At 41.9% G+C, this 27663-nt stretch overlaps 1 protein-coding gene across 1 annotated transcript; it reads right to left on the bottom strand.

The window, feature by feature from the left end:
- Window positions 1-244: 244 nt before the first annotated feature.
- LOC124020859 (zinc finger protein 271-like) lies at window positions 245-27663 on the bottom strand. Its single transcript, XM_046336155.1, has 7 exons — window positions 27126-27663; window positions 26603-26700; window positions 26295-26469; window positions 20640-21454; window positions 10227-10280; window positions 9916-10093; window positions 245-2018 (listed from the first exon to the last, which is right to left on the bottom strand). The coding sequence occupies exons 1-7, from the start codon at window positions 27340-27342 to the stop codon at window positions 1204-1206; spliced, it is 2352 nt and encodes a 783-aa protein (XP_046192111.1). The 5' UTR covers window positions 27343-27663; the 3' UTR covers window positions 245-1203.

The raw sequence follows: 27663 nt of genomic DNA on the forward strand, positions 1-27663 counted from the left end.
CCATAGCACAAACATTCTTAAACAACAGGTTATGGTCAATAATATCAAAGGCTGCACTGAAATCTAACAATAGAGCTCCCACAATCTTCTTGTTATCAATTTCTCTCAACCAATCATCAGTCATTTGTGTCAGTGCAGTACATGTTGAGTGCCCTTCTCCATAAGCATGCTGAAAGTCTGTTGTTCATTTGTTTACAGAGAAATAGCATAACATTTGGTAAAACACCATTTTTTCCAACAGGTTGCTAAGAGCTGGCAGCAAGCTTATAGGTCTGCTGTTAGAACCAGTAAAGACCACTTTACCACTCTTGGGTAGTGGATTAATTTGGCTTCCCTCCAGGCAAGAGAACAAAGAACTTCCTCTCGTGATAGGAGGAATATGATAGGAGATAGGAGTGGCTATAGTGAGCTACTGTCCTCAGTAGCTTTCCATCTAAGTTGTCAATGCCAGGAGGTTTGTCATTATTGATCGATAACAATTTCTCCACCTCTCCCACACTAACTTTACAAAATTCAAAACTTGCACGGCTTTTCTTTCATTATGTTTTTTTACATCATTCTTTATATAACTGATCTTGGCTTCATAATAAAGTTGATTATATTTGTTGAGTTCGGTCACATCATTTCTCAGTTTGCAGTATGTAAACCAGCCAGATGTGCAGCCAGACTTATTAGCCACTCCTTTTGCCCCAACTCTTTCAAACATACAGTTTTTAAATTCCTCATCAATCCATGGAGCCTTAACAGTTCTAAAAGTCAGTTTCTTAACAGGTACATGTTTATCAATAATTGGAAGAAGCAATTTCATATGGTAAAAACAGGTAAACACATTATAAGACAACAATATAAGACAACGGGAGCACTGTGTATGTTCTCTGATGAATTGTAAGAAAAATGAGATGTGAAATATCAATATACACGCTAAGAGAAGTAATTTCTCTCTCCTGTGTGGATTCTCTAATGACGTTTAAGTGATTGTGTGGATTCTCTAATGACGTTTAAGTGATTGTTATGAGTAATATGTTTTCCCAAAGTCTGAGCTTTTGTAAGCTTTCTCCTCTGTGTCATGCTCTTTCAAGCTTCCTAAATGGGCAAATGCTTTACACCCTGGGAGGAGTGGTAATGCATCTCACCTCTGTGTATTTTGTCATGTTGGTTCAGGCTGTTTTTCTGGTTAAAACTCCTTCCACACTGGGAGCAGTGTTAAGGCTTCTCTCCTGCGTGTATTCTCTCATGTTGTTTCAGGCTCCCTGACCGGTTAAAACGCTTACCACACTGGGAGCAGTGGTAAGGCTTCTCCCCTGTGTGTATTCTTTCGTGTTTTTTCAGATCCCCTGACTGGGTGAAACACTTGTCACACTGGGAGCAGTGGTAAGGCTTCTCCCCTGTGTGTATTCTTTCATGTTTTTTCAGATCCCCCGACTGGGTGAAACACTTGTCACACTGGGAGCAGTGGTAAGGCTTCTCCCCCGTGTGTCTTCTCTCATGGTTTTTCAGATCCCCTGACTGGCTGAAACGCTTGCCACACTGGGAGCAGTAGAAAGGCTTCTCCCCTGTGTGTCTTCTCTCATGGTTTTTCAGATCCCATGACTGGCTGAAACGCTTGCCACACTGAGAGCAGTAGAAAGGCTTCTCCCCTGTGTGTATTCTTTCATGTTTTTTCAGATCCCCTGACTGGGTGAAACACTTGCCACACTGGGAGCAGTGGTAAGGCTTCTCTCCTGTGTGTCTTCTCTCATGGTTTTTCAGATGCCCTGACTGGCTGAAACGCTTGCCACACTGGGAGCAGTAGAAAGGCTTCTCCCCTGTGTGTATTCTTTCATGTTTTTTCAGATGCCCTGACCGGCTGAAACACTTTCCACACTGGGAGCAGTGGTATGGCTTCTCCCCTGTGTGTACTAGCCCGTGCCGTTTCAGGTTCCCTAACCGCTTAAAACACTTGCCACAGTAAGAGCACTGGTGTCTTCTTGCTGGTTTGGACGTCCCTGGCTCTGGTTCCTCTGAGACTGGTCTTTCTCCTGCCAAAGACAGTGTGTTTTTTTTAAAATAGAGACCCGAATGAAACCTCCACATGATAAAACGGCCTTGCTACGAGGGTAAATCCTAATCAGATCCCTCAATAACCTAAGGCCAGTTTTAACAATCTTAGTGTGATTTTAAAACAAATGTTGTAGAGTTTCCTGGTAATTACTGATAATGGTTACACTACTTATTTATTCATTCTGTTTTCGTCAGGACACTCAAGACACAGACGTCACTGGATTCCAATCGAGCAGGTAGTTCTAAATATATAACTTTCATAGCTGTATGATACAGAATGCGACCTACAGTCGTGTCCAAAAGTTTTGAGAATGAAAGATATTACTTTCCACAAAATTTGCTGCTTCAGTGTCTTTAGATATTTTTGTCAGATGTTACTATGGAATGATGAAGTATAATTGCAAGCATTTCATAAGTGTCAAAGGCTTTTATTTACAATGACATGAAGTTGATGCAATATATATATAAAAAAAAGTTGAGTCAATATTTGCAGTGTTGACCCTTCTTTTTCAAGCCCTCTGCAATCATCTTCATAACATTCTGGGCCACATCCTGACTGATGGCCGCCCATTCTTGCATAATCAATGCTTGGATTTTGTCAGAATTTGTGGGTTTTTGTTTGTCCACCCGCCTCTTGATGATTGACCACAAGTTCTCAATGGGATTAAGGTCTGGGGAGTTTCCTGGCCATGGACCCAAAATATTGATGTTTTGTTACCCGAGCCACTTAATTATCACTTTTGCCTTATGGCAAGGTGCTCCATCATGCTGGAAAAGGCACTGTTCGTCACCGAACTGTTCCTAGATGGTTGGGAGAAGTTGCTCTCGGAGGATGTGTTGGTACCATTCTTTATTCATGGCTGTGTTCTTAGGCAACATTGTGAGTGAGCCGACACCCTTGGCTGAGAAGCAACCCCACACATGAATGGTCTCAGGATGCTTTACTGTTGGCATGACACAGGACTGATGGTTGTCTTCTCCGGACAAGCTTTTTTCCGGAAGCCCCAAACAATCGGAAAGGGGATTCATCAGAGAAAATAACTTTACCCCAGTCCTCAGCAGTCCAATCCCTGTGACTTTTACAGAATATCAATCTGTCCCTGATGTTTTTCCTGGAGAGAAGTGGCTTCTTTGCTGTCCTTCTTGACACCAAAAGTCTTCGCTTCACTGTGCGTGCAGATGCACTCAAACCTGCCTGCTGTCATTCCTGAGCTCTGTACTGGTGGTGCCCCGATCCCGAGCCCTTTTTGTGCAAAGCAATGAGGACGGCACATGTTTCCTTGCAGGTAACCGTGGGTGACATATGAAGAACAATGATTCCAAGCACCACCCTCCTTTTGAAGCTTCCAGTTTTGGGGGGGACTCAGTTCAATTGCATGGAAAAGAGGGACTTTGCAATTAATTGCAATTCATCAGAACACTCTTCATAACATTTTGGAGTATATGCAAATTGCCATCATACAAACTGAGGCAGCAGATTTGGTGAAAATTAACATTTGTGTCATTCTCAAAACTTTTGGCCACGACTGTACACACTTCCTTAAACATAAAATAAGTAAATAAGTCATTTTAAGTGGAAGTCCAAAACTTGTTTTTAAGTTGAAGACACAAAGCACATCAGTAAAATCTCCCCGTTGTTGAAAGGGTTCGACACCTGCTGTTTAAATGGACCAATTTCTTATTTAGACGTTCACAGATTTTCAACATTTTCACTATCGCTGATGTCATATTTTGGGTAAAGTAAAAAATAAAGTGAAATATTTGGAAAGATGTTCCTCAAACTGATAGTAACTACAATATTTTTTTACATCCCTGTCAAGATAATCCATCCACCTGACAGGTGTGGCATATCAAGGAGCTGATTGAACAGCTTGATTATTACACAGGTGCACCTTGTGCCGGGGAAAATAAAAGGCCACTCTCAAATATGCAGTTTTGTCACACAAAACACACACAACGTCACTAGTCACATTTTGCAGCTGTTTCAGGACAGCACTACAGGGATTCTATTCAACTAACTTTAATAACTAGGGTTAATACCTGCCTGGCGCACCAAGAAAACTTGATCTTTACCCCCCTCTAACAATACTGCTACAGAATTAGCATAGTAGGCCATGTAATTTAAGGTAATCTGAAATATTTAGGACTAACTTATTCCTTGCCACCCATTCTGAAACTCACTGCAGCTCTTTGTAAGTGTTGCTGTCATTTCAGTTTCCGTGGTAACTGACGTGTACAGTGTTGAGTCATCCGCATACAGACACACTGGCTTTACTCAAATGTCGTTGGCATGTCGTTGGTAAAGATTGAAAAAGGTAGGTGCCAAACAGCTGCCCTGGGGAATTCCTGATTCTACCTTGATTGTGTTGTACAGGCTTCCATTAAAGAACACTCTCTGTGTTCTGTTAGACAGGTAGCTCTGGGGCGGCAGGTAGCCTAGTGGTTAGAGCGGTAGGCCAGTAACCAAAAGGTTGACATGGTAAAACTCTGTCGTTCTGCCCCTGAACAAGGCAGTCCTAGGCAGTCATTGAAAATAAGAATGTGTTCTTAACCAACTTGCCTAGTTAAATAAAGGTTAGCTTTTTTAAAACTCTTTATCCACAATATAACAGGGGGTGTAAAGCCATACATTTTTTCAGCAGCAGACTAGGATCGATAATGTCAAAAGCCGCACTGAAGTCTAACAAAACTGCCCGAAAAATATTTTTATCGTCATCAATTTCTCTCAGCCAATCAGTCATTTTTAAGTGCTGTGTTTATTGAATGTCCTTCCCTGATCACAGCTTTCTTCAGTATTAGTTAATTAATTAACAGTGTCTAGAGTTTAGTTTGCCTGTTCAACAGTCTTGTAAAGATAGGGGGGTTGACTGGGACAGGCAATGTAATGTTTTAAGGATACGTTTTTGTAAAACAAGCACCTTACATTGGATCATCTTGAAACTCTCTCTAAAGCTAACTTTCATCAAGGTTTTATATGGTCTATTGGTTTCTTTCTTTTCATTGGCAGAATCCTTTTTCAGTGTTATGATATTCATAACATCCATATCCACCAGTCTATATTCCTGTCAACTAACAGAACTCCACTGGTTGTCCTGGTAACAGATACCAGTGGGCAGATTACATTTACATTTAAGTCTTTAAATTTAAGTATTGTCTAATGTTGTTATGGTCTAATGGTCTAATGTTGTTATGGTCTAATGTTGTTATGATCTAATGGTCTAATGTTGTTATGGTCTAATGTTGTTATGGTCTAATGTTGTTATGGTCTAATGTTGTTATGGTCTAATGTTGTTATGGTCTAATGTTGTTATGGTCTAATGTTGTTATGGTCTAATGTTGTTATGGTCTAATGTTGTTATGGTCTAATGGTCTAATGTTGTTATGATCTAATGTTGTTATGGTCTAATGTTGTTATGGTCTAATGGTCTAATGTTGTTATGGTCTAATGTTGTTATGGTCTAATGGTCTAATGTTGTTATGGTCTAATGCTGTTATGATCTAATGGTCTAATGCTGTTATGATCTAATGTTGTTACGATCTAATGTTGTTATGATCTAATTGTCTAATGTTGTTATGGTCTAATGGTCTAATGTTGTTATGGTCTAATGTTGTTATGATCTAATGGTCTAATGTTGTTATAATCTAATGTTGTTATGATCTAATGGTCTAATGCTGTTATGGTCTAATGGTCTAATGTTGTTATGGTCTAATGTTGTTATGGTCTAATGGTCTAATGTTGTTATCGTAGAATGTATGCACACATGACTGTAAGTCGCTTTGGATAAAAGCGTCTGCTAAATGGCATATATTATTATTATTATTATTAAGTCATTTAGCAGACGTTCTTATCCAGAGCGACTTACAAATTGGTGCATTCACCTTATGACATCCAGTGGGACAGTCACTTAACAATAGTGCATCTAAAACTTAGGGGGGGTGGGGTGAGAGGGATTACTTAACCTATCCTAGGTATTCCTTAAAGAGGTGGGGTTTCAGGTGTCTCCGGAAGATGGTGATTGACTCCGCTGTCCTGGCGTCGTGAGGGAGTTTGTTCCACCATTGGGGGGCCAGGGCAGCGAACAGTTTTGACTGGGCTGAGCGGGAGCTGTACTTCCTCAGTGGTAGGGAGGCGAGCAGGCCAGAGGTGGATGAACGCAGTGCCCTTGTTTGGGTGTAGGGCCTGATCAGAGCCTGGAGGTACTGAGGTGCCGTTCCCCTCACAGCTCCGTAGGCAAGCACCATGGTCTTGTAGCGGATGCGAGCTTCAACTGGAAGCCAGTGGAGAGAACGGAGGAGCGGGGTGACGTGAGAGAACTTGGGAAGGTTGAACACCAGACGGGCTGCGGCGTTCTGGATGAGTTGAAGGGGTTTAATGGCACAGGCAGGGAGCCCAGCCAACAGCGAGTTGCAGTAATCCAGACGGGAGATGACAAGTGCCTGGATTAGGACCTGCGCCGCTTCCTGTGTGAGGCAGGGTCGTACTCTGCGGATGTTGTAGAGCATGAACCTACAGGAACGGGCCACCGCCTTGATGTTAGTTGAGAACGACAGGGTGTTGTCCAGGATCACGCCAAGGTTCTTGGCGCTCTGGGAGGAGGACACAATGGAGTTGTCAACCGTGATGGCGAGATCATGGAATGGGCAGTCCTTCCCCGGGAGGAAGAGCAGCTCCGTCTTGCCGAGGTTCAGCTTGAGGTGGTGATCCGTCATCCACACTGATATGTCTGCCAGACATGCAGAGATGCGATTCGCCACCTGGTCATCAGAAGGGGGAAAGGAGAAGATTAATTGTGTGTCGTCTGCATAGCAATGATAAGAGAGACCATGTGAGGTTATGACAGAGCCAAGTGACTTGGTGTATAGCGAGAATAGGAGAGGGCCAAGAACAGAGCCCTGGGGGACACCAGTGGTGAGAGCGCGTGGTGAGGAGACAGATTCTCGCCACGCCACCTGGTAGGAGCGACCTGTCAGGTAGGACGCAATCCAAGCGTGGGCCGCACCGGAGATGCCCAACTCGGAGAGGGTGGAGAGGAGGATCTGATGGTTCACAGTATCGAAGGCAGCCGATAGATCTAGAAGGATGAGAGCAGAGGAGAGAGAGTTAGCTTAAGCAGTGCGGAGCGCCTCCGTGATACAGAGGAGAGCAGTCTCAGTTGAATGACTAGTCTTGAAACCTGATTGATTTGGATCAAGAAGGTCATTCAGAGAGAGATAGCGGGAGAGCTGGCCAAGGACGGCACGTTCAAGAGTTTTGGAGAGAAAAGAAAGAAGGGATACTGGTCTGTAATTGTTGACATCGGAGGGATCGAGTGTAGGTTTTTTTCAGAAGGGGTGCAACTCTCGCTCTCTTGAAGACGGAAGGGACGTAGCCAACGGTCAGGGATGAGTTGATGAGCGAGGTGAGGTAAGGGAGAAGGTCTCCGGAAATGGTCTGGAGAAGAGAGGAGGGGATAGGGTCAAGCGGGCAGGTTGTTGGGCGGCCGGCCGTCACAAGACGCGAGATTTCATCTGGAGAGAGAGGGGAGAAAGAGGTCAGAGCACAGGGTAGGGCAGTGTGAGCAGAACCAGCGGTGTCGTTTGACTTAGCAAACGAGGATCGGATGTCGTCGACCTTCTTTTCAAAATGGTTGACGAAGTCATCTGCAGAGAGGGAGGAGGGGGGAGGGGGCGGAGGATTCAGGAGGGAGGAGAAGGTGGCAAAGAGCTTCCTAGGGTTAGAGGCAGATGCTTGGAATTTAGCGTGGTAGAAAGTGGCTTTAGCAGCAGAGACAGAGGAGGAAAATGTAGAGAGGAGGGAGTGAAAGGATGCCAGGTCCGCAGGGAGGCGAGTTTTCCTCCATTTCCGCTCGGCTGCCCGGAGCCCTGTTCTGTGAGCTCGCAATGAGTCATCGAGCCACGGAGCGGGAGGGGAGGACCGAGCCGGCCTGGAGGATAGGGCACATAGAGAGTCAAGGGATGCAGAGAGGGAGGAGAGGAGGGTTGAGGAGGCAGAATCAGGAGATAGGTGGGAGAAGGTTTGAGCGGAGGGAAGAGATGATAGGATGGAAGAGGAGAGAGTAGCGGGGGAGAGAGAGCGAAGGTTGGGACGGCGCGATACCTTCCGAGTAGGGGCAGTGTGGGAGGTGTTGGATGAGAGCGAGAGGGAAAAGGATACAAGGCAGTGGTCGGAGACTTGGAGGGGAGTTGCAATGAGGTTAGTGGAAGAACAGCATCTAGTAAAGATGAGGTCGAGCGTATTGCCTGCCTTGTGAGTAGGGGGGGAAGGTGAGAGGGTGAGGTCAAAAGAGGAGAGGAGTGGAAAGAAGGAGGCAGAGAGGAAAGAGTCAAAGGTAGACGTGGGGAGGTTAAAGTTGCCTAGAACTGTGAGAGGTGAGCCGTCCTCAGGAAAGGAGCTTATCAAGGCATCAAGCTCACTGATGAACTCTCCGAGGGAACCTGGAGGGCGATAAATGATAAGGATGTTAAGCTTGAAAGGGCTAGTAACTGTGACAGCATGGAACTCAAAGGAGGCGATAGACAGATGGGTAAGGGGAGAAAGAGAGAATGACCACTTGGGAGAGATGAGGATCCCGGTGCCACCACCCCGCTGACCAGACGCTCTCGGGGTGTGCGAGAACACGTGGGCGGACGAAGAGAGAGCAGTAGGAGTAGCAGTGTTGTCTGTGGCGATCCATGTTTCCGTCAGTGCCAAGAAGTCGAGGGACTGGAGGGAGGCATAGGCTGAGATGAACTCTGCCTTGTTGACCGCAGATCGGCAGTTCCAGAGGCTACCGGAGACCTGGAACTCCACGTGGGTCGTGCGCGCTGGGACCACCAGAGTAGGGTGGCCGCGGCCACGCGGTGAGGAGCGTTTGTATGGTCTGTGCAGAGAGGAGAGAACCGGGATAAACAGACACATAGTTGACAGGCTACAGAAGAGGCTACGCTAATGCAAAGGAGATTGGAATGACAAGTGGACTACACGTCTCGAACGTTCAGAAAGTTAAGCTACGTAGCAAGAATCTTATTGACTAAAATGATTAAAATGATACAGTACTGCTGAAGTAGGCCAGCTGGCAGTGGGTGCGTTGTTGACACTACACTAATCAAGTCATTCCGTTGAGTGTAATAGTTTCTGCAGTGTTGCTATTCGGGGGCTAGCAGGCTAGCTAGCAGTGATGTTTACGTTACGTTGCGTTAAAAGAACGACAATAGATGGCTAGCGAACCTAGAAAATCGCTCTAGACTACACAATTATCCTTGATACAAAGACGGCTATGTAGCCAGCTAAGTAGCTAGCTACGATCAAACAAATCAAACCGTTGTACTGTAATGAAAATGTGATACTACCTGTGAATGCGACCGGGCAGTTGAGTTCTATACAGAAGACGTTGGCTAGCGTTGGCTAGCTGTTGGCTAGCTAGCAGAGTCACCTACGTTAAGGACGACAAATAGCTGGCTAGCTAACCTCGGTAAATTAAGATAATCACTCTAAGACTACACACTCTAAACCTAAACAACACAATTATCTTGGATACGATGATACGAAGACAGCAAAGACAGCTATGTAGCTAGCTAACACTAAACTAATCAAGTCGTTCAGTTGAGTGTAATAGTTTCTCCAGTGCAGCTAATCAGTGGACGTTAGCTAGCTGGCTAGTGAAGACTACGTTAGGACGGCGAAATACGATAATTACGCAATTATCTTTGATACAAAGACGGCTATGTAGCTAGCTGAGAAGAAATTGCTAAGATAAGACAAATCAAACCGTTGTGATATAATGAAATATAATGAAAAAGTTATACTACCCGTTGGAGCGACGTGCAGATGCGACCACTCGCTCCAGGGTGCGTGCAGATCTATTGTATTTGTTCAAACTAAACTACAGCACTTACTTTGATGAGTCAAATCTGATCCTTTCTTCTCTTCTCCTCCTCTCACAGTTCCACTAAGCGCCGTTGTTTTCCTGCAGTCCACCAGCAGCACAGACAACCTCTTCATACCCAGCAGTAAGGTGCTACCAGGAGAGGCACGACACATGGACTCCGGGAGGCTGGAAGGGCTAGCGTTGTCCTAGTAACCATAAAGAGGGGACACAGATGCACATCATTATGGAAGCTGATGTCACTGTTGTCATAAAGTGCTCTACAGAAACCCAGCCCAAGCTGATAAAGCAAGCTGTATGCTAGACCAGACCAAGCTGTACCATCTGGTGTTCTGATCTGGAGAGACTCTTCTCTGCCTCGTCAGCATCAGGATGTTGTTGAGGCTCCCCAGAGGATCCACCATAGTCATGTCTCTCTCCTGTGTGAATGAGAACTTCAAACAGATGGTAAAATTATTATCTTCTATTGCAATCACAGGGTCTTACAAGAGGCATGAATATGTCTAAAAAGAGCCTAAAATGGCCACTTTCATCTTGATTTCCTAAAAAAAATATTTGTGATGCAAATGTAAAAGGGTCGTTCTACAAAATGGGTGCCTTTTTTATATTTTAAGTAGAACATATGCACCAATATTGACTTTTAAAAGACTGTTATACTAGATGAGGGGAACTTTAATGTCGAACACATGGAGAATTCAATACATCCAATTGAAAAGTCCCAAAAGTATATGAACCAATGGCAGATCGACCATTTAACAATTCCTACAGTAAGAATGCCCATTAAAAACCCCACATTAGTTCAACAACTGCATAGTTTGTGTCCCTGTTTTTAAGACAGTACTCACTGGTGTCAATCGGATCTTCTGTCTCCTCCTTTTTCATTCTCAAAACGTCTTCCTCCTTCACGTTTATTAAGAAAGCATCATCTTCCTCTCTAAAAGGTTCTTTCTCTTCTTTCACCATAACAGCCTCCTCTTCCTCCTTTTTCATTCTGAAATATTCTTTCTCCGTAAAGCAGACCTCCTCTTCATTAGCAAGGGAGGAGTAGTTTAGTGAACTCATGGTCAGGGATGTTATCTAGCTAGCTAGCATTAGCGACTAGCCTAGTGCTAACCTCAGTATAAATCTTTAACAAGTTTGCAAATTGAACAAGAACATTAGGTTAAAGTTCACCAGTAGATACGTCAACCGAAATTTGTCTAAAACACTGAGATTAGCTAATGTACAATAACATGGTCTAAATAATCAATCTTTCAGTTTTATGTTGTCTAGCAAGCTACCGAGGTGGTTGTAAGAGTTGGCGCCTTGTTGTTCCTAAAGAAGCGTCCGTCCAGTCCATTATACGTCATGCAAGAAGCATCACCTGAAAGACGCTCATCGCCATCTGCTGACTGGAGTGGGTAACGCAGTTTGGAAACAATAGGTACTACACTTTTTGTGTAGGAAAGAACGTCATGATAATTTAACAATAAACAGATCTATTTTATCTTACATCTTACAAATAATAGTTTCCTGTACACAGACGTAGAAGCTTAAAATGAATCCCTCGACTCACCTGTGTCCCCGCACATTGACTCTGTTCCGGTACCTCCTGTATATACCCTCCACATTGACTCTGTACTGGTTTCTCCTGTATATACCCTCCACATTGACTCTGTTCCGGTACCTCCTGTATATAGCCTCCACATTGACTCTGTACTGGTACCTCCTGTATATAGCCTCCACATTGACTCTGTACTGGTACCTCCTGTATATAGCCTCCACATTGACTCTGTTCCGGTACCTCCTGTATATAGCCTCCACATTGACTCTGTACTGGTACCTCCTGTATATACCCTCCACATTGACTCTGTTCCGGTACCTCCTGTATATAGCCTCCACATTGACTCTGTACTGGTACCTCCTGCATATACCCTCCACATTGACTCTGTAATTGTACCTCCTGTATATAGTCTCCACATTGACTCTGTAATGGTTACCTCCTGTATATACCCTCCACATTGACTCTGTAATGGTTACCTCCTGTATATAGCCTCCACATTGACTCTGTAATGGTACCTCCTGTATATACCCTCCACATTGACTCTGTAATGGTTACCTCCTGTATGTAGCCTCCACATTGACGCTGTACCGGTACATCCTGTATATAGCCTCCACATTGTCTCTGTACTGGTACCTCCTGTTTATATCCTCCACATTGACTCTGTACTGGTATCTCCTGTATATAGCCTCCACATTGTCTCTGTACTGGTACCTCCTGTATATAGCCTCCACATTGACTATGTACCGGTCCCTCCTGTATATACCCTCCACATTGACTCTGTACTGGTATCTCCTGTATATAGCCTCCACATTGACTCTGTACTGGTACCTCCTGTATATGGCCTCCACATTGACTCTGTACTGGTATCTCCTGTATATAGCCTCCACATTGTCTCTGTACTGGTACCTCCTGTATATAGCCTCCACATTGACTATGTACCGGTCCCTCCTGTATATACCCTCCACATTGACTCTGTACTGGTATCTCCTGTATATAGCCTCCACATTGACTCTGTACTGGTCCCTCCTGTATATACCCTCCACATTGACTCTGTACTGGTATCTCCTGTATACAGCCTCCACATTGACGCTGTACCGTTACCTCCTGTATATAGCCTCCACATTGACTCTGTACCGGTAATACCTGTATACAGCCTCTCTACTGTTATTTTACTGCTGCTCTTTAATATTAATTATTTGTATTTTTATACATAACACTTATTTTTCTTAAAACTGCATTGTTGGTTAATTAAGGGCTTGTAAGTATTTCACTGTAAGCATTTCACTTGTATTTTGATTTCATTCATACATTTCTTACATTAATTTATTAATATAGAAAATATAAATATTGAAAATATAAATGTTTCGATTTTTTACATATATTGTTGAATATAATATACTTTAATGGTATATTAGTTCCAGGATCTCTGCCAGTGTTAAAGTTATGGGCCCTTTAATACAGAGAGATTAGCATAGTAGGACATGTAACTTAAGGTTACCTAACATAACCCCTGTTCTATGATATTATAAACCTCGTTAGGGGCGGAGTCTAGGGAGATCCAATCAAACAACGTCTGTCACGCAACAGCTAATAGCAGACGACTCCACTTCCTAAATAGGGCCATAGTCTCTCCCGTCTTCACATCTAAGTACGTTTGTCTTCCGGGTGTGAAAGGTAACCTAGTCAACTACCAACTACCATAGAGCTCATATACTTTCACCTGGTGAATATCATAGAATCAGGGTTCTGTTAGGTAACCTGGTGAATATTATAGAATCAGGGTTCTGTTAGGTAACCTGGTGAATATTATAGAATCAGGGTTCTGTTAGGTAACCTGGTGAATATTATAGAATCAGGGTTCTGTTAGGTAACCTGGTGAATATCATAGAATCAGGGTTCTGTTAGGTAACCTGGTGAATATCATAGAATCAGGGTTCTGTTGGGTAACCTGGTAAATATTATAGAATCAGGGTTCTGTTAGGTAACCTGGTGAATATTATAGAATCAGGGTTCTGTTAGGTAACCTGGTGAATATTATAGAATCAGGGTTCTGTTAGGTAACCTGGTGAATATCATAGAATCAGGGTTCTGTTAGGTAACCTGGTGAATATCATAGAATCAGGGTTCTGTTGGGTAACCTGGTAAATATTATAGAATCAGGGTTCTGTTAGGTAACCTGGTGAATATTATAGAATCAGGGTTCTGTTAGGTAACCTGGTGAATATCATAGAATCAGGGTTCTGTTAGGTAACCTGGTGAATATCATAGAATCAGGGTTCTGTTAGGTAACCTGGTAAATATTATAGAATCAGGGTTCTGTTAGGTAACCTGGTGAATATCATAGAATCAGGGTTCTGTTAGGTAACCTGGTGAATATCATAGAATCAGGGTTCTGTTAGGTAACCTGGTGAATATCATAGAATCAGGGTTCTGTTAGGTAACCTGGTGAATATTATAGAATCAGGGTTCTGTTAGGTAACCTGGTGAATATTATAGAATCAGGGTTCTGTTAGGTAACCTGGTGAATATTATAGAATCAGGGTTCTGTTAGGTAACCTGGTGAATATCATAGAATCAGGGTTCTGTTAGGTAACCTGGTGAATATTATAGAATCAGGGTTCTGTTGGGTAACCTGGTAAATATTATAGAATCAGGGTTCTGTTAGGTAACCTGGTGAATATCATAGAATCAGGGTTCTGTTAGGTAACCTGGTGAATATCATAGAATCAGGGTTCTGTTAGGTAACCTGGTGAATATCATAGAACCAGGGTTCTGTTAGGTAACCTGGTGAATATCATAGAATCGGGGTTCTGTTAGGTAACCTGGTGAATATCATAGAATCACGGTTCTGTTAGGTAACCTGGTAAATATTATAGAATCAGGGTTCTGTTAGGTAACCTGGTGAATATCATAGAATCAGGGTTCTGTTAGGTAACCTGGTAAATATTATAGAATCAGGGTTCTGTTAGGTAACCTGGTGAATATCATAGAATCAGGGTTCTGTTAGGTAACCTGGTGAAGATCATAGAATCAGGGTTCTGTTAGGTAACCTGGTAAATATTATAGAATCAGGGTTCTGTTAGGTAACCTGGTAAATATTATAGAATCAGGGTTCTGTTAGGTAACCTGGTGAATATTATAGAATCAGGGTTCTGTTAGGTAACCTGGTGAATATTATAGAATCAGGGTTCTGTTAGGTAACCTGGTAAATATTATAGAATCAGGGTTCTGTTAGGTAACCTGGTAAATATTATAGAATCAGGGTTCTGTTAGGTAACCTGGTGAATATTATAGAATCAGGGTTCTGTTAGGTAACCTGGTGAATATTATAGAATCAGGGTTCTGTTAGGTAACCTGGTGAATATCATAGAATCAGGGTTCTGTTAGGTAACCTGGTGAATATCATAGAATCAGGGTTCTGTTAGGTAACCTTCCGTTCTATTTCAATGACTTGTTAGTCTCTCACTTTGGGGATATAGTCAACAACCATAGAGCTCATATACTCTCTGATGCCAAGTCTAGACAGGATCATCCCTCAGAGGTCCCCACTCTACTCACCGTAGGTACACTTCATCTGTGAGAGACGGAATCTAAAACAAAAATCCTGAAAATCACATTGTATGATTTTTAACTAATTAATTTGCATTTTATTTCATGACATAAGTATTTGATCACCTACCAACCAGTAAGAATTCCGACTATCACAGACCTGTTAGTTTTTCTTTAAGAAGCGCTCATGTTCTCCACTCATTACCTGTATTAACTGCACCTGTTTGAACTCGTTACCTGTATAAAAGACACCTGTCCACACACTCAATCAAACAGACTCCAACCTTAAAGACCAGAGAGGGTGTAAGGACATCAGGGATAACATTTTAGACCTGCACAAGGCTGGGATGGGCTACAGGACAATAGGCAAGCAGCTTGGTGAGAAGGCAACAACTGTTGGCGCAATTATTAGAAAATGGAAGAAGTTCAAGATGACGGTCAATCACACTCGGTCTGGGGCTCCATGCAAGATCTCACCTCGTGGGGCATCAATGATCATGAGGAAGGTGAGAGATCAGCCCAGAACTACACGGCAGAACCTGGTTAATGACCTGAAGAGAGCTGGGACCACAGTCTCAAAGAAAACTATTAGTAACACACTACGCGGTCATGGATTAAAATCCTGCAGCGCACGCAAGGTCCCCCTGCTCAAGCCAGCGCATGTCCAGGCCCGTCTGAGGTTTGCCAATGACCATCTGGATGATCCAGGTCCTTCTGTAGCTCAGTTGGTAGAGCATGGCGCTTGTAACGCCAGGGTAGTGGGTTCGATTCCCGGGACCACCCATACGTAGAATGTATGTATGCACACATGACTGTAAGTCGCTTTGGATAAAAGCGTCTGCTAAATGGCATATATTATTATTATATTAACTGTCAGAGCAGCTCACAGATTACTGCACCTGTACATAGCCCACCTATATTTTAGCCCAAACAACTACCTCTTTCCCTACTGTATTTAATTAATCTATTTATTTTGCTCCTTTGCACCCCATTATTTTTATTTCTACTTTGCACATTCCTCCATTGCAAATCTACCATTCCAGTGTTTTACTTGCTATATTGTATTTACTTTGCCACCATGGCCTTTTTTTGCCTTTACCTCCCTTATCTCACCTCATTTTCTCACATCGTATATAGACTTGTTTATACTGTATTATTGACTGTATGTTTGTTTTACTCCATGTGTCACTCTGTGTCGTTGTATGTGTCGAACTGCTTTGCTTTATCTTGGCCAGGTCGCAATTGTAAATGAGAACTTGTTCTCAACTTGCCTACCTGGTTAAATAAAGGTGAAATAAATAAATACATAAAAAGACATACATCATCGCCTCCAACTTAATTGTAAACAATGGAGCAAATGCATCACATGTGAACATCACTTGATTATCAGAGGGGTGTATTATGACATCAGATAGAACTACTCAGACATTCCAAATATCACTTGATTATCAGAGGAGTGTATTATGACATCATATAGAACTACTCAGACATTCCAAATATCACTTGATTATCAGAGGGGTGTATTATGACATCATATAGAACTACTCAGACATTCCAAATATTACTTGATTATCAGAGGGGTGTATTATGACATCATATAGAACTACTCAGACATTCCAAATATCACTTGATTATCAGAGGGGTGTATTATGACATCATATAGAACTACTCAGACATTCCAAATATCACTTGATTATCAGAGGGGTGTATTATGACATCATATAGAACTACTCAGACATTCCAAATCAGGCTTCATCCATATCATGAAGGTGGATATTGATCCAACCATTTCCAAAGTAATGACCGGGCTGATGGAAACAGGATATGCCTGGACACTTTTCTAAATGCCAACAGACGATTTGTTACTTCGTTTGACATGAACGAAGAAATGGCGGCATTAATCCTTTATGCGCAAATATTGATTTAATAACGATCATATCTTAGTTAACTTGGTGTCACGTGATGATATGTTGTGTGGTCCTCCCACTACGACTTGGGAACCCATGCAGTTTATTAGGCTACAGATTAAATAAATGATGAACTTCACAGGGTGGTGAAAGTGCATGTGATGAGCTTGATGCTCCTTTCCAATACATTTTGAGGGTCTTCTTCTGGTGACATGATGATTGATGCTTGGTTGCCATTTGACAAATAAAATAATATCTCTCTTATCCATAATAATCTCATCATGTAGGTAGCCTACCAGCACTGTATCTGTGAGCTGTTTTTGGTCACATACACATGGTTAGCATATGTTATTGGTCACATACACATGGTTATCAGATGTTATTGGTCACATACACATGGTTAGCAGATGTTATTGTGAGTGTAGTGAAATGCTTATGCTTCTAGATCCGACAGTGCACTCATTTTTCAACCACTCTACACATTTCTTGTTAACAAACTATAGTTTTGGCATGTCGGTTAGGACATATGTGTTAATGACACAAGTCATTTTTTCAACAATTGTTTACAGACAGATTATTTCACAATCCCAGTGGGTCAGATGTTTACATACACTAAGTTGACTGTGCCTTGAAACAGCCTTGGAAAATTCCAGAAAATTATGTCATAGCTTTCGTAGCTTCTGATAGGCTAATTGACATAATTTGAGTCAATTGGAAGAGCACCTGTGTATGTATTTCAAGACCTACCTGGGGCACTTCACAAAATAGATGGCATCATGGGGGAGGAAAATTATGTGAATATATTGAAGCAACATCTCAAGACATCAGTCAGGAAGTTAAAGCTTGGTCGCAAATGGGTCTTTCAAATGTACAATGACGCCAAGCATACTTCCAAAGTTGTGGCAAAATGTCTTAAGGACAACAAAGTCAAGGTATTGGAGTGGGCATCACAACGCCCTGACCTTAATGCTATAGAAAACAGATAATTTTTACCCTTTTAAAAATAGTTATAGGGGGAGGACCGGGGGATGTCTGTCTTTGAAAGGGTCATTGTAATATTTAAGATGTCCCCTTTACTGATGACCTAAACCTAAAAGTCAAGGGGTCTGAATACTTTCCAAAGAAACTGTAAGTGATTGAGGAGAGAGCATCATTGCTATATTCTAATTACAATCATTGACCCATAAGGGAACACATGACCAAAGCAATGCGTGACCCATGCAGAATTAAAACAATATTCATCTTAATGAGAAACATAATCGAATAAACAAATGGTTGCTGGTGGGAACATTGTATTTAGTCAGGATTTCATGAGGCCAGGAATGTCATTGAGAATAACAATAGACAATAGTTAATGTTGCTAGTTTAGGGATGAAGATAGAAGGTTCATCAATGTTAAGGATGTTTTTTTAATTTGATGTGGAAACAATGTTTATTCAACCAGTGGGAGGCTTGTAAAAGCCCACAGGAAAGTGGAATGAGGAACTCTTTATTGAGACAATCATGAAACAGCAATCTGTGGGTGAGTTGTAGTGGATATTATAATATAAGGATCTGCTGGAGTCCAAGTCAAACCAAGATTCTTTATTTCTGAGCTCAGAGAGAATAACAGTTTGGTATTTTACTAGGATCCCCATTAGCTGTTGCAAAAGCAGCAGCTACCCCTCCTGCGGTCAACACAAAACATGACACATAATTGTCACGTCTCTCGTCGGAAAGCATGGACCAAAGCGCAGCGTGGTAAGTGTTCATGATTTTTATTTAATCAAACAACATTCGAACAAATTAATTATACAGAAAACAACTACCCAAAAAACACAGGTGGAAAAAGTATGATTCCCAATTAGAGACAACGATAGACAGCTGCCTCCGATTGGGAACCACACTCCGCCAAAAACAAAGAAATAGAAAACATAGAAATAAAGAAACTGGAATTCCCACCCGAGTCACACCCTGGCCTAACCAAAATAGAGAATAAAAGCTTCTCTATGGCCAGGGCGTGACAGCCGCTTTGTTCTGGGCCAGCTGCAGCTTTACTCTGTCTTTCCTTGCAGCACTGGACCACACGACTGGACAATAATCAAGATTAGACTAAACTAGAGCTTACAGAACTTGCTTTGTGGAGAGTAGTGTCAAAAAAGCAGAGCATCTCTTTATTATGGCTAGACCTCTCCCCATCTTTACAACCATTGAATCTATATGTTTTGACCATGACAGTTTACAATCTAAGGTAGTGCCAAGTAATTTAGTCTCCTCAACTTGTTCAACAGCCACACAATTCATTACCAGATTCAGCTGAGGTCTATAACTTAAGGAATGATTTGTACCAAATACAATGCTCTTTTAGTTTTACAGATGTTCAGGACCAGTTTATTACTGGCCACGCATTCCAAAACAGACTGCAACTCTTTGTTAAGGGTTTCAGTGACTTCATTAGCTGTGGTTGCTGGTGCTTATATAGTTGAATCATCAGCATACATGGACACACATGCTTTGTTTAATGTCAGTGGCAGGCCATTGGTAAAAATAGAAAAGAGTAGAGGGCCTAGAGAGCTGCCCTGCGGTACATCACACTTCATATGTTTGACATTAGAGAAGCTTCCATTAAAAACCCTCTGAGTTCTATTAGATAGACAGCTCTGAATCCACATTATGGAAGAGGTTGAAAAGCCAAAGCACAAACATTCTTAAACAATAGGTTATGGTCAATAATATCAAAGGCTGCACTGAAATCTAACAATGGAGCTCCCACAATCTTGTTATCAATTTCTCTCAACCAATCATCAGTCATTTGTGTTAGTGCAGTACATGTTGAGTGTCCTTCTCTATAAGCATGCTGAAAGTATGTTGTTCATTTGTTTACAGAAATATAGCATTGTATTTGTTCAAACCATTTTTTCCCCAACAGTTTGCTTAGAGCTTGCTGCCAGCTTATAGGTCTGCTGTAAAGGCAGCTTTACCACTCTTGGGTAGTGGATTAATTTGGCTTCCCTCCAGGCCTGAGAACAAAGACTTTCCTCTTGGCTCATATTAAAAATATGTCAGATAGGAGTGGCTATAGTCAGCTACTGTCCTCAGTAGCTTTCCATCTAAGTTGTCAATGCCGGGAGGTTTGTCATTATTGATCGATACCAATATCTCCCACACTAACTTTACAAAATGCAATACTTGCTCTGCTTTTCTTTCATGATGTTTTTTAAAATATATTCTTCTTATATATAGCATCTTAGCTGCTATGTTGTTTTTTCTTAATAAGTTTATTATTTTTGTTGAGTTTGGTCACATAATTTCTCAATTTGCAGTATGTAAACCAGCCAGATGTGCAGCCAGACTTATTAGCCACTCCTTTTGCCCCAACTCTTTCAAACATACAGTTTTTAAATTCCTCATCAATCCATGGAGCCTTAACATATCTAAAAGTCAGTTTCTTAACAGGTACATGTTTATCAATAATTGGAAGAAGCAATTTCATCTGGTAAAAACAGGTAAACACATAAGGCAACAATATAAGACAATGGGAGCACTGTGTATGTTCTCTGATGAGTTGTGAGTCAATGAGATGTGAAATATCAATATACACGCAAAGAGAAGTAATTTCTCTCTCCTGTGTGGATTCTCTAATGACGTTTAATTGATTGTTATGAGTAATATGTTTTCCCAAAATCTAACCTTCTGTAAGCCTTCTCCTCTGTGTCTCATGTTCTTTCAGGCTTCCTAAATGGGCAAAAGCTTTGCATCCTGGGAGGAGCGGTAATGCATCTCCCCTGTGTGTATTCTCTCGTGCTGTTTCAGGGCCCCCAACTGGTTAAAACACTTGACACAGTGGGAGCAGTGGTAAGGCTTCTCTCCTGTATGTACTCTCTGGTGTTTTTTCAGATCCCCTGCCCCGTTGAAACACTTGCCACACTGGGAGCAGTGGTAAGGCTTCTCCCCTGTGTGTATTCTCTCGTGCTGTTTCAGATACCTTGCCGAGACGAAAAACTTTCCACACTGGGAGCATTGGTAAGGCTTCTCCCCTGTGTGTATTCTCTCGTGCTGTTTCAGATTCCATGCCCAGGCGAAAAACTTTCCACACTGGGAGCAGTGGTAAGGCTTCTCCCCAGTGTGCATTCTCTCATGTCGTTTCAGATTCCCCAAATCACTAAAACCCTTTCCACACTGGGAGCAGTGGTAAGGCTTCTCCCCTGTGTGTATGCTCTCATGTCGTTGCAGCTTCCCCAAATCCTTACAACCCTTTCCACACTGGGAGCAGTGGTAATGCTTCTGCCCTTTGTGTATTCTCTCATGTCGTTTCAGATTCCCCAAATCATTAAAACCCTTTCCACACTGGGAGCAGTGGTAAGGCTTCTCCCCTGTGTGTATTCTCTCGTGCCGTTTCAGCTTCCCCAAATCGTTAACACCCTTTCCACACTGGGAACAGTGGTAAGGCTTCTCCCCTGTGTGTATTCTCTCATGTCGTTTAAGCTCACTTAACTGGTTCCAACCCTTTCCACAGTGGGAACACTGGTGTCTTCTTGCTGGTTTGGAAGTCCATGGCTCTGGTTTTTCTCCTGCCAAAGACAGTGTGTTTTTTAAAAATAGAGACCCGAATGAAATCTCCACATGATAAAACGGCCTTGCTACGAGGGTAAATCCTAATCAGATCCCTCAATAACCTAAGGCCAGTTTTAACAATCTTAAGTGTGATTTTAAAACAAATGTTGTAGAGTTTCCTGGTAATTACTGACAATGTTTACACTACTTATTTATTCATTCTGTTTTCGTCAGAACACAAAAAACTAAACAGTTCTAGGACAATCAAGACACAGACGTCACTGGATTCCAATCGAGCAGGTAGTTCTAAATATATAACTTTAATAGCTGTATGATACAGAATGCGACCTACAGTCGTGGCCAAAAGTTGAGAATGAAAAATATTAATTTGCACAAAGTTTGCTGCTTCAGTGTCTTCAGATATTTTAGTCAGATGTTACTATGGAATGATGAAGTATAATTACAAGCATTTCATAAGTGTCAAAGGCTTTTATTTACAATGACATGAAGTTGATGCAGTAAAATAAGTAAATAAGTAATTTTAAGTGGAAGTCCAAAACTTGTTTTTACGTCGAAGATACAAAGCACATCAGTAACATCTCCCCGTTGTTGAAAGGGTTCGACACCTGCTGTTTAAATGGACCAATTTCTTATTTAGACGTTCACAGATTTTCAACATTTTGATTATCGCTGATGTCATATTTTGGGTAAAGTAAAAAATAATGTGAAATATTTGGAAAGATGTTCCTAAAACTGATAGTAACTACAATAAACAAATTATAAAACGCAACATGTGAAGTGTTGGATGTTTAATGAGCTGAAACAAAAGATTGCAGAATTTTTTTCATCCCTGTTAGTTAACATTTATTCTCTGCCAAGATAATCCATCAACCTGACAGGTGTGGCATATCAAGCTGATTAAACAGCATGATCATTACACAGGTGCAACTTGTGCTGGGGAGAATAAAAGGCCACACTAAAATGTGCAGTTTTGTCACACAACACAATGCCACAGGTGTCTCAAGTTTAGGGAGCGTGCAATTGACATGCTGACTGCAGGAATATCCACTAGAGCTGTTATCAGATAATTGAATGTTCAATTCTCTACCAAAAGCCACCTCACAACTTCATTTTAGAGAACTTGGCAGTACATCCAACTGGCCTCACAACCACAGACCACATATAACGACGCCAGCCCAGGATCTCCACAGCATCTGAGACCAGCCACCTGAGTTGTATTTCTATTTGTAATGAAGCCCTTTTGTGGGGAAAAACGAATTCTGATTGGCTGGGCCTGGCTCCGCAATGGGTGGGCTTATGCCCTCAAGGGCCCACCAAATGCTGCTCCCCTGCCCAGTCATGTAAAGTCCATAGATTTGGGCCTAATGTATTTATTTACAATGACTGACTTATATGAACTGTAAATCGTTGAAATTGTTGTTTACATTTTGGTTCAGTATACACACAGACACTGTGCATTCGTTAAGTATTCAGACCCCTTCACCTTTTCCAAATGTTGTTACATTTCAGCATTATTCTAAAATTGATTAAATTGTTTTCCCCCCTCGCCAATCTAAACTCAGCAAACAAAGAAATGTCCTCTCACTGTCAACTGCATTTATTTTCAGCAAACTTAAGACGTGTAAATATTTGATGGAACATAAGATTCAACAACTTACATAAACTGAACAAGTTCCACAGACATGTGACTAACTGAAATGGAATAATGTGTCCCTGAACAAGGGGGGGGGGGGAGGGGTGTCAAAATCAAAAGTAACAGTCAGTATCTGGGGTGCCAGGGTAGCCTCGTGGTTAGAGAGTTGGACTAGTAACCGAAAGGTTGCATGTTCATATACCCGAGCTGACAAGGTACAAATCTGTCGTTCTGCCCCTGGACAGGCAGTTAACCCACTGGCCGTCATTGAAAATAAGAATTTGTTCTTAACTGACTTGCCTAGTTAAATAAAGGTAAAAAAATACATTAAAAATCTGGTGTGGCCACCAGCTGCATTAAGTACTGCAGTGCCTGCAAGCCCTCAGTCCTGCCTCTCTCAGCCTATTGAGGACAGTCTGAGCACTGATGGAAGGATAGTGCGTTCCTGGTGTAACTTGGGCAGTTGTTGTTGCCATCCTGTACCTGTTCCGCAGGTGTGATGTCCCAATCCTGTGCAGGTGTTGTTACACGTGGTCTGCCACTGCGAAGACGATAAGCTGTCCGCCCTGTCTCACTGTAGCGCTGTCTTAGGCGTCTCACAGTACAGACATTGCAATTTATTGCCCTGGCCACATCTGCAGTCCTCATGCCTCCTTGCAGCAGGCCTAAGGCACACGGTTGAGCAGGGACCCTGGGCATCTTTCTTTTGGTGTTTCCAGATTCAGTAGAAAGGCCTCTTTAGTGTCCTAAGTTTTCATAACTGTAACCTTAATTGGCTACCGTTTGCAAGCTGTTGATGTCTTAACGACCATTCCACAGGTGCATGTTCATTAATCGTTTATGGTTCATTGAAGCATGGGAAACAGTGTTTAAACCCTTTACAATAAAGATCTGTGACGTTATTTGGATTTTTTTACCAATAATCTTTGAAAGATAGGGCCCTGAAAAGATACATACATTTTTTTGCTTAGTTTATTTTGTACGTTTTAGGAGTTGAAAGGTGTTTTTTCTCAAACATAAATAAACAACTCCAGGTGAAAGACAAAGGCCATAGCTGTAATAAAATAACAAATGAACTGGCAAAGCAGCAGAGTGAGGCCCGTATCCAGCAACGTCACGAGTCACATTTTGCAGCTGTTTCAGTACAGCACTACAGGGAGAGAGAGGGAGAGCAGCTGTTTCAGTACAGCACTACAGGGAGAGAGAGGGAGAGCAGCTGTTTCAGTACAGCACTACAGGGAGAGAGAGGGAGAGCAGATGTTTCAGTACAGCACTACAGGGAGAGAGAGGGAGAGCAGCTGTTTCAGTACAGCACTACAGGGAGAGAGGGGGAGCAGCTGTTTCAGTACAACACTACAGGGAGAGAGAGGGGGAGAGGGAAAAAATCCACTGGACTAGTTTCAATGTATGGAATCACCTAGGAGTTTCTGGATTGTGGGTAAACTTCTCCTTTAAAGCATCAGACTCCATAGTAATTCATCATCAGATGCTACAGTCCTCCTTTAAGACTCCATAATGTTTCATCATTAGATGCTACAGTCCTACTTTAACCTGTTTGGGATAGGGGGCAGCATTTTAAGGTTCAGATGAAAAGCGTGCCCAGAGTAAACTTCCTGCTACTCAGGCCAAGAAGCTAATATATGCATATTACTATGCATATTGGAGAGAAATACTCGGAAGTTTCTAAAACTGAAAAAATCCACTGGACTAGTTTCAATGTATGGGATCACTTAGAAGTTACTGGATTTTGGGTAAACTTCTCCTTTAAAGCATCAGACTCCATAGTAATTCATCATTAGATGCTACAGTCCTCCTTTAAGACTCCATGTTTAGAATGTGTCTGGAAGCACTACTCTGTCTATTCAACTATCTTTAATAATTAGGGTTAATACCTACCTGGCGTCCCAACAAAACTTTATCTTAACCCCCCTCTAACAATACCACTACAGAATTAGCATAATAGGCCATGTAATTTAAGGTAATCTGAAATATTTAGGACTAATTTATTCCTTGCCACCCATTCTGAAACTCACTGCAGCTCTTTGAAAGTGTTGCTGTCATTTCAGTTTCCGTGGTAGCTGACGTGTACAGTGTTGAGTCATCCGCATACAGACACACTGGCTTTACTCAAATGTCGTTGGTAAAGATTGAAAAAGGTAGGTGCCAAACAGCTGCCCTGGGGAATTCCTGATTCTACCTTGATTGTGTTGTACAGGCTTCCATTAAAGAACACTCTCTGTATTCTGTTAGACAGGTAGCTCTGGGGTGGCAGGTAGCCTAGTGGTTAGAGCGGAAGGCCAGTAAACAAAATGTTGCTGGATTGAATCCCCGAGCTGACAAGGTAAAACTCTGTCCTTTTGCCCCTGAACAAGGCAGTTGGCCTAGGAACAGTGGGTTGTCATTGAAAATAAGAATTTGTTCTTAACTGACTTGCCTTGTTAAATAAAGAGTCCTTTTAAAAAATAACTCTTTATCCACAATATAACAGGGGGTGTAAAGCCATACATTTTTTTTCAGCAGCAGACTATGATCGATAATTTCAAAAGCCGCACTGAAGTCTAACAAAACAGCCCAACCAATATTTTTATCGTCATCAATTTCTCTCAGCCAATCAGTCATTTTTAAGTGCTGTGTTTATTGAATGTCCTTTCCCTATAAGCCTGATCACAGCTTTCCTCAGTATTAGTTCATTAATTAACAGTGTCTAGAGTTTAGTTTGCCTGTTCAACAGTCTTGTAAAGATAGGGGGTTGACTGGGACAGGCAATGTAATATCCATAATGTTTTAAGGATACGTTTTTGTAAAACAAGCACCTGACATTGGATCATCTTGAAACTTTCTCTCTCTAAAGCTAACTTTCATCAAGGTTTTATATGGTCTATTGGTTTCTCTCTAAAGCTAACTTTCATCAAGGTTTTATATGGTCTATTGGTTTCTCTCTAAAGCTAACTTTCATCAAGGTTTTATATGGTCTATTGGTTCCTCTCTAAAGCTAACTTTCATCAAGGTTTTATATGGTCTATTGGTTCCTCTCTAAAGCTAACTTTCATTGGCAGAATCCTTTTTCAGTGTTATGATATTCATAACATCCATATCCACCAGTCTATCTTCCTGTCAACTAACATAACTCTGCTGGTTGTCCTGGTAACAGATAACAGTGGGCAGATCTATTGTATTTGTTCAAACTAAACTACAGCACTTACTTTGATGAGTCAAATCTGATCCTTTCTTCTCTTCTCCTCTCACAGTTCCACTCAGCCCCGTTGTTTTCCTGCAGTCCACCAGCAGCACAGACAACCTCTTCATACCCAGCAGTAAGGTGCTACCAGGAGAGGCACGACACATGGACTCCGGGAGGCTGGAAGGGCTAGCGTTGTCCTGGTAACCATAAAGAGGGGACACAGATGCACATCATTATGGATGCTGATGTCACTGTTGTCATGAAGTGCTCTACACAAACCCAGCCCAAGCCGATAAAGCAAGCTGTATGCTAGACCAGACCAAGCTGTACCATCTGGTGTTCTGATCTGGAGAGACTCTTCTCTGCCTCATCAGCATCAGGATGTTGTTGAGGCTCCGCAGAGGATCCACCATAGTCATGTCTCTCTCCTGTGTGAATGAGAACATCAAACAGATGGTAAACTTATGATATTCTATTGCAATCACAGAGTCTTACAAGAGACATTAATATGTCTAAAAAGGGCCTAAAATGGCAAATTTCATCTTGATTTCCTAAAAAAATACTTGTGATGCAAATGTAAAAGGGTTGTTCCACAAAATGGGTGCCTTTTTTATATTTTAAGTAGAACATACACAGCAATATTGAATTTTAAAAGACTGTTATACTAGATGAGGGGAACTTTAATGTCTAACACATGGAGAATTCAATACATCTAATTGAAAAGTCGCAAAAGTATATGAACCAATGGCAGATCGACCATTTAACAATTCCTAAATTAAGAATGCCCATTAAAAACCCCACATTAGTTCAACAACTGCATAGTTTGTGTCCCTGTTTTTAAGACAGTACTCACTGGTGTCAATCGGATCTTCTGTCTCCTCCTTTTTCACTCTCAAAACGTCTTCCTCCTTCACGTTTATTAAGATAGCATCCTCTTCCTCTCTAAAAGGTTCTTTCTCTTCTTTCACCATAACAGCCTCCTCTTCCTCCTTTTTAATTCTGAAAGATTCTTTCTCCGTAAAGCAGACCTCCTCTTCTTTAGCAAGGGAGGAGTAGTTCAGTGAGCTCATGGTCAGTGATGTTAGCTAGCTAGTTAGCATTAGCGACTAGCCAAGTGCTAACCTCAGTATCAATCTTTAACAAGTTTGCAAATTGAACAAGCACATTAGGTTAAAGTTCACCAGTAGATACGTCAATCGAAATGAGTCTAAACACTGAGATTAGCTCATGTACAATAACATGGTCTAAAGAATCAATCTTTCAGTTTTATATTGTCTAGCAGGCTACCGAGGTGGTTGTAAGAGTTGGCGCCTGTTCCTGAAGAAGCGTCCGTCCAGTCTATTATACGTCACGCAAGAAGCATCACCTGAAAGACGCCCATCGCCATCTGC

Source organism: Oncorhynchus gorbuscha, unplaced genomic scaffold, assembly GCF_021184085.1.
Source record: "Oncorhynchus gorbuscha isolate QuinsamMale2020 ecotype Even-year unplaced genomic scaffold, OgorEven_v1.0 Un_scaffold_957, whole genome shotgun sequence".
Lineage (NCBI taxonomy): Eukaryota > Metazoa > Chordata > Actinopteri > Salmoniformes > Salmonidae > Oncorhynchus > Oncorhynchus gorbuscha.